We start from the raw sequence: 13436 nt of genomic DNA, 5'->3' as shown, positions 1-13436 counted from the left end.
TTATGTACGGTTTACTTTATTTGAAAGTTATTTTCAATCATATTAAAAAAAGTGTCAGATAAATTGTACGCGATTGCGTCATCATGAATATTTTCATTCGTGTTATTACCAGAATTTTCGGATAAAAATTTATTGTGTGAGCGGTTATCATACTTTGGTTTATTGTTCTTACTTTTACACATAGGAGCCAAATGACCTTTGATATTGCAAATATTACAACTGTAGTCCTTGTATCGGCATTCTTTTTGTGTGTGGTTTGATCGACCGCATGTTCCACATTTTGATTTTTCCGTGATTGACTGCTTGGCTGATTTTGCTTGCTGACTTTGTTTTTGATATTTGAAGTCAGCTTCTTCCTTTATCCATCCGGTTTTATTGTTGATTGTAGATTCTTTTGCAGCAGAAATTTCCATAAGTTGCGAATATGTGATGCTTATTTTTGAGGCATCTTCCTCTAGTAATCGATCTTGAATTGGTCCCGCGTTCATACCAACAACAAAAATGTCACGGATTACAATTTGTAATTCCGTTGAAAAATTACATTTTGATGCTAGGTTCTTTACTCTTGCTCCCCATTCAGCTACAGTTTCGTCTGGTCTCTGCTTTGCGTTGTAGAATGCATATCTTGATGCGAAGTACGATTTCACTGGCTTGTAATAATTGTTTAACAAACCTAATAGTGTGTCGTATGTCTGAACGTCTGGTTTTGCTGGAACGCATAAACTGAATAATATTTTGTGAACTTCCTCACTAATTGAAGATAGTAGTATAGCTCTCTTCTGGACTTCGTTACTTATTCCGTTTGCAATGAAAAAATTTGTAAGTCTTGATTCAAATATTGTTATGTCGTTTCCAGATTCAAATGTTCCTGGTGAACCTATTATATTATGGAATTGAGTAATATTTTTGTTATCCTCACCCATTTTATAAATATTTTAATTTAATATGAGATGAGTTTAAAAATGTTTATCTTCGTCGCCAATTTGTTGTGTATTGTTAATATGAATAATAACATTAACGTATATTATAGTCTTTTATTATGAAAAGTATAAATCGAACTGACGTACATATAAAATTGTCTACTTGCTAATGACCGATGGACAATCCCCACCGATCGTAATATGATACTTATGATTATTATTGTTAATATAAACGTTTAGTATATAATGTAAATGCTGAATATGCAACATACAGGACTACAAGCAAGAATAAGAGAAATAAATCCTCTTGCTGTGTATGTCCCATGCGCTGCGCACTCGCTGAATTTAGTTGGAGTCCACGCTGTAGAATGTTGTCCTGAAGCTACTAAATTTTTTTGTAATCTACAACATTTATATACTTTCTTTTCTGCTTCAACTCATAGATGGGATATTTTAATGACTCATTTCAGCTCTAAATCTAAAACATTGAAACGAATTAATACTACGAGATGGAGTTCAAGAGATGATGCTTGTCTCAGCTATAATGAGTCTTGGAATGAAATAATAAATGCTCTGTCAGAAATAGAAAAAGAAAATAGTGAAACACCAGAAACTCGAAGTGAAGCAGCTGGGTTACGTCATAACTTTGAATACTTGGAAACTAATTTTATGGCAATTTTATGGGGTTTTTTTACTAAATAGACTAAATGCTGTAAGCAAAAAATTACAAAGTATTGAAATCGATGTAGTCATTGTTTTGGAGTTATATGATTCATTAATTGAACTTATACGTTCACAACGTAATGAATTTGATAATTACGAAGAGAAAGCACTTATTCGATCTACAATAAAACAGTATAAAACTAGTATATCAAGAAAAAAAAAGAAAAAAACTCAATACGATGAAAATAGAACTGGTGACACTGAGCTTAATGAAAAGGATAACTTTAGAATAAATTCGTTTATGGTAATTCTTGATGTTCTAGGAAATGAATTATTAAAAAGACGTGAGGCTTATAATTCATTCTGTGAACCATTTTTTTTCTTGACAAGATTATTTGAATTGAATCCATGTGAGATAAAACATAAATCAAACAACCTCTGGAAAATATATCCAAATGATTTTGATCGTGAAGACTTGCAAACGGAATTATTACATTTAAAAGATCATTTACTTATTAAATTTGGTCCAAAAACACAGTCTCCTTTAAAATTAATAAAATTTATTTTTGAAAATGAACTTAAAACAGTATACTGTATACCCGAATGTAGAAATTATTTTGAGAATTTTTGTTTGTACACCTGCAACTAATTGTTCGGCCGAAAGATCGTTTTCGTGCCTCAAAAGAATTAAAAATTATCAAAGATCAACAATGAGCCAACAAAGATTAAATGCTTTAGCAATATTGTGTATTGAAAATAAAATTACAACAGAAATGGATTATGAAGACATCATAAAAGCCTTCGCGGAACAAAAAAGCAGAAGAAAAATAATTCTATAATATTTAATTTTAGGTATTTTAATAAAAAAAAAAAATGTTTTCACAAATATTTGTAACATTTAAAAAATTTTTTTTAAATTTGTTGTTTAAAGATTAATATAAATATTTAATACAAATGTGCATACAAAAATTATCATGAAAGGTCAGACCAAATATGTTGATTCCTTGGTGTCACGAGGTAAGGATAGGAGCGCCAGAATAATTTAGCCTAGGGCGCCAAAAAGCTAAATACGCCACTGGCCCTCGTCGTAGGTCTAACAAGCTTACGACAGTGCTTATAATTATTGTGTATTTGAATTTGTAATAATAAAGTGTTAAATTATTGTTATCTTTAAAAAGTCTAAAAGTGTTTATAATTATCACCTATCTTTCTCATCCACGACTCAAGACAACGACGAACGTGCGACGTCGTTAAATAATTATTGTATTAGTGTTCAACGTGTCCTGCACGGCGATCACTACACAAATTTGGTGTCAGGTGTGGGGTCTGATATCGAATAAAAAAAAATTGATTTTTCAATATAAGTAATTCGAGACCCACCGACGAACCACGTTCAACCGTCATCAAGAGTTTCCACGCCAAGTTGTAGAAACAATTTGGTTCCAACAATCAATCCAGCCGAAACGGTCAGTTCAAGGGACAACGTCCACGGAACATACCAAGCCAGCAGTGCTTGTTCACGGAGTGCAGTTCAAGGAGGAAATCCACGAATAGTCCCTAGTGCAATTTTTATTGTGGGGGCCCTCTTAAAGGCATTTTGTGTTTTGAGGGCCCCACTGAAGTGGAAAGGAGGCTCATTTGGGGGTGCTACGCATCCCCAGCCCCCCCGCTAGTTGCGGCACTGTCTATAAGCAATCTGGTTTTCGGCCAGTCGTTAATTAACATACCTATTCTATCAGATATTGCCATCAGTGACGTATTTACGTAGGAGGGGGGGGGGGTGGTCAAGGTGATCAATCCCCCTCATATAGGCTGTATATAATATGCAAAAGTTTTTAAAATCCTAGCTTAATAATTCCTCTAACTTTAAAGGCGGGGCTACTGGATAAAGTCATACCCCCCCCCCCCAGACAAAAACCTAAATACGCCACTGATCGCCGTATACCAGCTACTCCGTACTCAAATATCTCGATTGGTCTCTTGGATAGATCAAAATCAAAAAAATAATATTAGATTGAGTACTGAGCTGAGCCTGTAGCATTGATTACGCGTGTTTAAGCAGGTGCCTAGGCCCTAGACACTATAATATTATAATCGTCTACCTGCAATAGGTAATCAATATAATAAAACGACTATCCAGTTCAAGACTGCAACAACTCAAAATATTGGTTTATTGGGTATAATGTGTTTTTATATTGTTTCTCTATGTAAAGTAATGTAAATTGACCTCTCTCGTGGTTAATAGTTAAGCTATATTTTATTGCGTTCTTGAACTGAAATCGTCATAAAAATGGTCTATAAGATGGTGTACATTGTACATAACTCGGATTTGTTATATTTCGAGTTGTTTCAGTGTTGAACTCGATAGTCGATAAGACTACAGTAGTACCTATATATATACAGTAGGTATTACAGTACCATTTTCATCCACCAAGGCAATACGATCCTTTGGTCGTCGATGGCGAACAACAGCGTTCTGTTGTATTCTGAACCCCTTAACCGGGGCCCCATGTGACGTCCGATCCATTCGCGGTGCGACATCGGTGTCCAGCCCATAGAATTGAATCGGTTCACAGGCACGATACCGTTGAGCGGTTCGTTCCCCGTGGTCAGTGCCCAGAAAGTCAGGTTTTGTTTGCTGTACGCGTCCAAAAATCTTCAACATATCGAATAAGGTACGAAACATGAGATCACAAAATTTACAATTGTATACGGCTATAGTATATATACTCATAGAATTTATAATATATATAATATGTATATTATGTGGACGATGTGGAGGCTATGACGACGTGGGCGGGCCCAAATACACTATGCTTTCCAAATATCCCTTTTATTTTTATATAATAAAAACTGATTTTAAAACACTGTAGTTTTGTTGTTCGATTTTCTGCTAAAAAAAAATTGGGTGTTTGAAATTTGGAGGGTGTTTATAACAATCACTTTGCAATAATTGTTATTTTAAATCATTTTATATGCTTGATCCAGCCGTCAAGCCACCAGCCACCACATACGGTACCAGTAATGAGCAAATTTAAATATTTTGCAGGCTATCATATTATAATGTCTGCAATCATTGATATGAATAGGAATACCTATAAGAAAAGGTGTAATAGCTATGGTATACATAATATTATAAATTATAATATATAGTATACTAGCTGAACCCGTGTACTTCGTTGCCCATTAAGTGTACCAACTATATGTGACTCAAACTTTGTTCAATTCTTTATTTAATATTCGGTGTATGGTTTCAAAATTAATCTTAACTTTTCCGTTGCCCGGAATAAAAATTCTGATTCGCAGCAGTACATTATCAGGTAGGCAATCTACCTGCGGTAGATCGCGTACCCCTTGCTGTATGTAGGTACGTTAGTGTATGATTTAACTCTAAAGTATCAAAGTTATACCAAGTTTGTCGTATTCTACATAATATGGTGGATTGTATAATCAATTAATACAAAATCCTAACCTAACCATACTAAAATCCGATGAAATACAAAAAAATTCATTCAAATCGGTCTAATCATTTAGGAGGATTTTAGTCACAACACACGTACAGTAGAATTATTGCGCTTAGCAACACATTCTGCGATTCATTTTTATATTATATATGAAATCAACAAACATGCCCGATTAACCAATAGCAACCAATATAATATAATGCACTGCTGCGCCACTGTTGTATTTTTGACATATAGACTTGAGATTTCCTACCTTTCCGGTGGATTTTCCTAAAATTTTATTTCGTAAAAATCTTCTCCTGGCAGTTACGAACATCTTAAAAAAATTTGAGCCAAATCGGACCAGCCGTTCTCGATTGATGAATTGTTATACATTTTTGTCTCCGTTTTTATATATATAGATTACTGTATATACCGTATAGAGTATAGAATATAAGTACTATTAGTACCTAGACACCTAGTTCTATTAACGATAACCACACTAAATCAAAAATTTTAAATACCTAAATACGTTTATAACAATCACGATTATATGCTCAAAATACGATGATAATATGCGAACTATAGCAATATGATAGTAAATATGTTCTCGTTTACTTTAGATGGTATTCCGCCCACGTTTCCATGAATGCTGGCTTGAGGAAACCTATTCCGGAATAGTCGTTGTTGGTTTTCATCCACGGCGGGGCCGACCACGCCGACCCGATCAACTTAATTTCATCCGACGCCATACTCATTGCGGTCTTTATCAGCGGTATCTGAATATAGGCATTATAATAGTTAATAAGATACGTATATAAGTCTGCAGCTTATATAAATATGTAGGTATCTGAAGCTCGACATCCTCAAACAGTGGAGGACGGAAGGGTTTTACATTTTTTTTTTTTATAACTCATTATACAGAGACGCAGAGTCTTCCACACGTCATCCTCATTCAGTGACCTATTCCGTCCGGCCCACGAGAGTCCATAATAATATGTGCTAAAGCGTCCGTCGCTGCGCATTGGTTCCCCTTCCATACGCCGAATCATACCGATCGGAAGTCGGCCGGCAATGATCGCCAACAGCCGTCGTTGACATTCGTGTATACGTAGCGAGTAGCGACAGTAGTAAACACGTTTACGAAATTCGACTAATTCGTTTTTATGACTGGTCTTTTGTATGCTTTTGTGTCGTAAACGTTATAAGTTTATAACGTATTTTTTTACGAGTTATTTGCGAGTTTTTTTTTTATTCAATATGGAGAATCATATAACACCCCCAAAATGCAATTAATTAGCCGTGTTTTTATGAGCCGCTGTATTCACATTGCCGAGTGGTGGGAATGGCACTATGGTGGGAGGAAATTCGGCCGGCAGACATCGCGTACGCCAGTATTGATGCGCGGTTTACGTATGGACTCTCGTGGGCCGGACTATATTTTAATATATTATATAATTGGATGGCAAGTGGGTACCATCGCCTATTGGGGTGCAAATTACTAAGGAATTTAGGTGCATTGGTATATTAAAACTGTCCACTACCTATAACCATTGTCCATCAATTGTTATTTAACGTTATATCAACATTTTATGCAAAACTCAATATTATTTTATTTACATAAGATGTATATACCAAATATTGAGTGATTGTATTTTGTAAGTTATTGCAGACTTTTTATATCCAAATAATTTCCAATTCAAGTTAATTTGTCAAAGAGAGGTTTAATAGGGACGGCATCAAATCTCAAATTACTTTAATCAATTTCTTGATATTTTTAACAGTATTATTATAATTTGACAATAAATAGCTGATATTAGTATTAAATATCAATAAATCAGACACATTATTATAAACTAATTTGTACATTAGATATAATATTAATATATTATATAGGTGCAAAATGCAAATTGATATAGATACCTTGTATTCTGCATCTTCGGGGGCCAGATCAAAATTGTTCAGGTCAGGAATGCCTTTGCTGTCGGCGTACGTATATTTGCGCGTCGAGAAATCGGTACCACCGATCGGCACTCGTCCAATGTTATACTTGATGCCGTCGTCAGCGAAATAAGACCTATGGTATTACATGATAGATTACAAAAAATTAAATTTAAGAACTATGTCTACTAATTACTATTACCTAGCATATTTTAATACATATTTAGAAAAGTACTTTTTTTTTCCCCCGGTTTAATCGAGAGCCGGAGGAGGAACTGTTGCTCACATTGCATCTCCTCCGGGCTCCGGCCCCCATCGTTTATTGTACATTGAAAAATATATTTGTTTGTACAATAACTGCGCCCTTAGACGCGCCCCCACGACCTAGCAGCCCTTCCTTAGCGTTTGCTAGTTTGGTATCCGACTGCCAGGGAGTGTTACTCGGGGAGCTAACACTCAAAACTATACATTGCATAAGGCGTTGAGGCATTGATTTGAGTTGGTGTTGCCTGTCTTCACGGCCCGGCACTCGGCCCGCCGGCCTTGGAGTCTCGTTCGGTCATCTCCTCCTTCGTCGTCCTGGTTCCAACGCCTGTCGAGCTCTCTCTTCCTCCTCATTGAGGCTCATTATGGCCTCCACCATCCTGTAGAACAGGCGTAGTCTTTCGTCAGCCTCAGCCAAGAGGGCGGCTCTCTCCTCGGGGTCCGCGGGGAGGACGTCGAAGTCCGGCCCGCACAGTATTTCGGGGAGGTCAGCGGCGGTCGGCTGGTGGCCGAGCCGGGATTCAAGTTCCACGCGATGCCCGGACCAGTGTTCGCACGCGAACAGTGTGTGCTCTGCAGTGTCCGAGTTCCCTGCGCAGTGGTTGCACGCGGCGCTTGGGGCCCTGTCTCTCCACGCCAGGTAATACTGAAAGCAGCCGTAGTTCGTCAACACCTGGGTCATGTGGTACGACGAGGGAACCCCCACAACAGTTCTCTCCATCCACCTCTTGACATTGGGTATCGCGCGGCGAGTCCATTCGCCTTTCTTGCTGCTTTCCCATCTCGTCTGCCAGAGCGTGAGGGTCGCCCGTCTCTCCTCACGCTTGATGGCCGCTTTCGACGGGCGGCCTGTCCCGGGGTCCAAGGCTGCGGCTAGCCGGTCTCTGATCCTCATCCTTTCTAGTGCCACTAGATCCACCGGTGGCATGCGCGCCAGCAGCAGGGATGCCTCGTCGGAGACGGATCGGAAGGCCCGTATTACCCTCAGGGCGGCTTCTCTCTGGGGTCGAATCAGATTGGCCGTGGTCCTTGCAGTTTTGGACACTTGGGTGGCCCACAACAAACCGTACAACAGCTGGCTCTCGACCACCGAGGAGAGGAGCCTTCGCTTCCACTGGCACGAGCCCCTTACGTTCGGCATTAACCTCGCCAGGGATACTGCCGAGCGGGAGGCCCTCTCAGCTACGGTCTCGACGTGGGGCGCGAAAGTCAGCCTCTGGTCCAGTATGACGCCGAGGTATCTAAGTTTCTTGGCCAGTTCGATGTGGTGCCCACCCACCACGAGGCGAGGAGGGACGAACGCTCGCCTTTTGGTAAGGAGCACCACCTCGCTCTTGTGGTGCGCGAGCTCCAGGCCCCTGCTGGACATCCACCCGTCGATCGCCTCCAGGGTGGGAATTACGGCATCCTCAAGTAGTTGGCCCATCCTGGCCACACCAACCACGGCCAAATCATCGGCAAATCCTATCAGGTGGACGCCGTTGGGGACTTCCATCTCGAGGAGGGAGTCGTACACGATGTTCCACAGGGCGGGACGCCGCACGTGACTCGCCTCGGGGTCAACTCCTCGCCGGTTAGTAGCTCCCTGTCGGTAAGCCATGACCGGAGCACCTCCACCAGGTACTCCGGGGTGTTCTTGCTCCGAAGTGCCTCATCAATCACGGGCCACCGCAGGGAGTTAAACGCATTCTTAACGTCGAGCGTTACCAGCACACACAAGTCCTTGGTGCCTGTCCCCGAGGCGGCGTTCGTGGCGATGTCCAGGACCTTCTGTACGGCTGTCTCCGTGGAGACTCCCCTGCGGAAGTCGTACTGATTTGGAGCTCTCCTCCTCCCCCCGTTGGATTCGAGGTGTGATTCGAGCCTCTGCAGGAGCAGCCTCTCGAGGAGCTTCCCCGGCGTGTCCAGCATGCATATCGGCCTGTAGCTGGAAGGAGACTCAGCCGGCTTGTCTGGGCCTTTGCGGATCAGCACAAGTCGGGCCCTCTTCCAGCAGGGCGGGAAGGTGAGGGCGCGCAAGCAATCGTTGTACACCCTTATAGCGCTGCTTGGATTCATAGTCACGATTCGTGACTCACGAAAGCCTTCAGGATCTCATTTGGTATGCCAGACGGTCCAGATGCTCTTCCCAGCGAGAGTCTCGTGGCAGTCTTCATCAGGTCATCTCGCGTGAACCGCGGTGTGATCCTGGTAAGCTCTAGGGTGTCGCGCGCGGAGTCGAACGTTTCAAACATATTATGGACTGCCGCAGAGGGGGCCTCGTCCCAGTTCGTTGCGGGAGCCGCGGGGAACAGGGTGTCGGCAATCTCGGCCTCTCTGCCCCTGGATGCCGCTCCCGGGTTTCGGGTGCCGAGTTTTCTCATTACAATCTTGTACGGCTTGCCCCATGGATCAACGTCGACCTGGCTGCACAAATCGGACCAGCACTTCCTTTTCGCATCTCCGATCTTGTGTCGCAGGCTTCTCTTGGCGGCAGAGTAGACCGTTCTAGCGGCCTGGGCTCCGGGTTGACCGGCGCGCTTCAGGGCGCTCTGGTATGCTCTTCAGAGTGTCAGGCAGTTCCGGCGGAGTTCCGCGATCTCGGCGGTCCACCAGAGAACGGGTGGTTTCCTCGGGGGCCCCGGTCTCCTCCTCGGCATCGACGCCTCGCAGGCACCGACGAGGTATTCTTCCAGGGCTCTCGCCGAGGCCAGGGCTTTGCCGGTTCCCGTTGGGCCCGTGGCTGGCTCCAGGTGGGTGGTGCTGAAGTACTGGCCCAGCGCTTTGACGTCCCGCTGCCTGACAGACCAGCCTCGGAGCGGTTCGTGCAACGGTGGCTGCCATGCCGTCACGGGCTGCTCCTGGGTCGCGCTGAAGCTGACGTAAGCGTGATCGCTGAGGGAGTCGGCCTCCAAGACCTGCCACCCAATGACTTCCAGGCCTCGGTAGAAGGTGACGTCAATCACGGACGTGGCCGTGCCCCTCACGAACGTCGGAGTGGAGCCCGTGTTCGCTTGGATAAGCCCGAGGCTGCTGACTATTTAGAAAAGTACTGGGATTTTTTTTATTTTGAACGCACCAACTATAGATAAATTTTACTAATTATCAGAAACTGAGAAACCAACTTTATGTTCAAGCATTTATCGAATTGTCTATAATTTATCTTGAATTACATAAAAAAAAACCTAAAATTATTTTCATATTTTTTTATAGTCGTTGTAAGCAAAACTTTTATAGAATGACTAAGGAGCATAGATTAACCTGGGGTATAATGGCGCACCTAACATTTAACATCTATTATGTGGTAGCATATCCGTTTAAGAAATATTGTTATATTGTTTTTCTATCATAAATATTATGTAGATTTCAATTTTCCGGTCAAAAGTTGATTTAACCAAAGCAAATACCAAAAATTCTAAATAATTAGAAATTATAACGAATGCGTCTTTTTACCCCAGTATTGGGGTAAAATTGCGCACCTAATGGGGTAATAGGCCGCATGCTAAATTAATTCATAAAAAAAAAATTTTATTAAAATATTGTTACCTATCTATTTTATTTATATCAAATAGTAAGTTATAAATATATATAATATACATGCATAATATATAAGTCCCTAATATAATATATAATTAATACAGTATTAGTATTAAATACTAAGTCAAAGTCATTTTTTTATGTATAATTATTCAATAAATTTACATAATAATATTTAATCATTTGTTAATACATCATAGATATAATGTACCCTTTTATTCCAATAATTAAATAGATACAATTACATTTTTAGACATTCAATTTAAAGCCAGAAAAATTAAATGTTTATAAAAGTATGTAATCAACAATCATGTAAGAAATACTGCGCACTTTTACCCCAAAACCTTCTACCTAAACCATTTTACCCCAATATGTTTTTCTGCATAAAGCATAAACAGTACCTATTATAGTATATTCAGTTGTTATCATATTAATATTTTACTAGTATTGACGTTTAGTCACCTACTTTTACTAAACGTATATATATAAAAACAATACCTAACGTGTCGTTATATAGTACACATTACTACTTCTATACTACTCAAATATTATATCAGACGAATATAATTAATACTTTGCCTCATATTGCCGCAAAAACTCCATCAACTGCTGAAATAAATATTTTATCACGTTTGGCTATGATAACATAATCATAAATCATAATAACAAAAATGTTTGACCAGGTAGCAATAAATTATTAAATTACTTATACACAATAGTTAATTTTGCCCCATGCGCCATTATACCCCAGGTTACTCTATAGGTGGAAATACCTATGCACTGAACTATAAGTAATAACATAGAGATAGTTAGTAGTGGAATAAAAATACCCTGAAAAAATCCCCGACCCAAGGAAAAATAACCCCCAGACTACAATATTATACTGACAACCACATGGCATTTTTAAAATGTAATTCCACGTAAATTGTAATTATTACATTATTAATATTTAATTACAAATATATTATTATACGTATATAATACAGGTATAATTTTCATTAAAAAAATTAATATGCAATAAATAATATTCAAAAATTAACAATCATATTGTTTCGTTTTATATCACGATGTCGATAATTAGTGTCGATTTATTATCCGTTGCCATTGGGCAGATCAGGTACAAGCTTGCATCAAATCGAATTATTGAACATTTCCTACCAGGGTGGCCGAGTTGCACTTACTGTAAAGTTACAACCAAAATAGTAGTTGAACAATCATATTTTTTTTAAGATTTGCGATTTTTTACCGGTAATGAAGTTCATGGGTTCTGCTATAACAATATATAAGATTAATACCGCTAGAAACATTTCAACAGGTTTTTAATGACCGTTTTTATATTTACTTGCAGATCACATTAAACGAAAAAATTTCAATAAAACATTATACATATTATCATCGTTCAAAGGCAAAATAAACAACCAGTCACCGGCAAAATATTATAAAAATGCGTAACTAAGCAACGCCAGTCAGTACGCGTAATTTATTGAAAGTTCGTAATTCGTATATCTTCTTAAAGTCGGTAACATGATCAAATGACAATAATTTGTTTTCATACCTATTTTTTTATATATATAATTAGAGTCACAACTCTCAATGCTCCAATTTATAACGGGAAAAGTATATACCTTCCAATGTATTACCCAACCCGGCGGAAATAGTACTTTATTATGAGTTACTATACGACTGCAGCATCCGAATTGATTCCCATACCTATAAAACTCCAAACCTATTCAGACATTTCAGAACCAATAAGGATACACCGATTATTATAAAACTTTGCCCAAAAATACCGGGCGAAAAGTATACGTCATATAATGACCGAGAAATGTAAAATATGCGACATTCCCGATAGCCTACATGACCGTGTAATATATTGTATTATATTATTAATATGACAGTATTGTTTCAACACAATTCACAGTTGACATATAATTACATAAGTCATAATTGTACGCAGCTTACTTGAGAAGATTGAGTTGGGTGTTCGGGCTCAGCGCCATGACATTGATGCCCACCGAGTCTGTGAACGCGCCGCCGAAACCGTGAATGGTTTGGTACGTGGTCGTCGCATCCACATCTATCTCGTCGCCGGACCATTGCGAGTCGAGCGACGGCACGAAAGACCCGCTGCTTCTGCGCATCCGACTTCCGGCGTTCGAAGACGTGTACAGAGCGTACTTGCCGGCCGACAGTGTTTCCGGTTCCGGTGTCCGATCGCAGTACGTCGAGTTGCACACGCACACCGTGCCATACGCGAACTTCCTGGGCAAACAGTCGTCCGCGGCCGTCGCAGCATCTAAAATAAATTATTAGCATGTTGATATTATAACGTTCTATACAAGTCATATTATATAATAGGCCTAGGAGAAATGATTTTGGAACTTGTGTAAGGTCTTAAACAGCGCCCTGAATTCAAAACTATCACCTCTCCCCTCCTCCCAACAAAAAAAAATCCTAATTTTGAATAGATTTTTGAACACTTTAAAATTTAAACGATAATCTTCAATATAGGTCAACTACTAAATCTGTTTGTCTTAACCTCTCCAATACAGGGCCTAAAATAAATGAACTTCGTACTACACTATTTTATAATTTCACATAATTTAATATGAGTTATCACTCTCTAAAATAAATATAAGTTAAATTTTTTTTTTTTTTTTATTTGGAAATTTAAAATAATACCTGTCAC

The 13436-nt window shown here is 39.6% G+C and overlaps 1 protein-coding gene across 2 annotated transcripts in view; it reads right to left on the bottom strand.

The window, feature by feature from the left end:
- Positions 1-13436, bottom strand: part of LOC100167276 (lysosomal acid glucosylceramidase) — a 33652-nt gene that overhangs the window by 12740 nt on the left and 7476 nt on the right. For both annotated transcript variants that reach the window (XM_029487315.1, XM_029487314.1), the window contains 4 exons: positions 12710-13043; positions 6950-7103; positions 5645-5805; positions 4002-4239 (listed from right to left, as the gene is read on the bottom strand). In XM_029487315.1, the coding sequence (XP_029343175.1) occupies positions 4002-4239; positions 5645-5805; positions 6950-7103; positions 12710-13043 (887 nt within the window). The remainder of the gene's footprint in view (positions 1-4001; positions 4240-5644; positions 5806-6949; positions 7104-12709; positions 13044-13436) is intronic.

This window comes from Acyrthosiphon pisum, chromosome A1 (genome assembly GCF_005508785.2).
Source record: "Acyrthosiphon pisum isolate AL4f chromosome A1, pea_aphid_22Mar2018_4r6ur, whole genome shotgun sequence".
In the NCBI taxonomy this organism is placed as follows: Eukaryota; Metazoa; Arthropoda; class Insecta; order Hemiptera; family Aphididae; genus Acyrthosiphon; species Acyrthosiphon pisum.
Note: the sequence above shows the minus strand (reverse complement) of the source record. Positions and strands in the feature narration are given on the sequence as shown.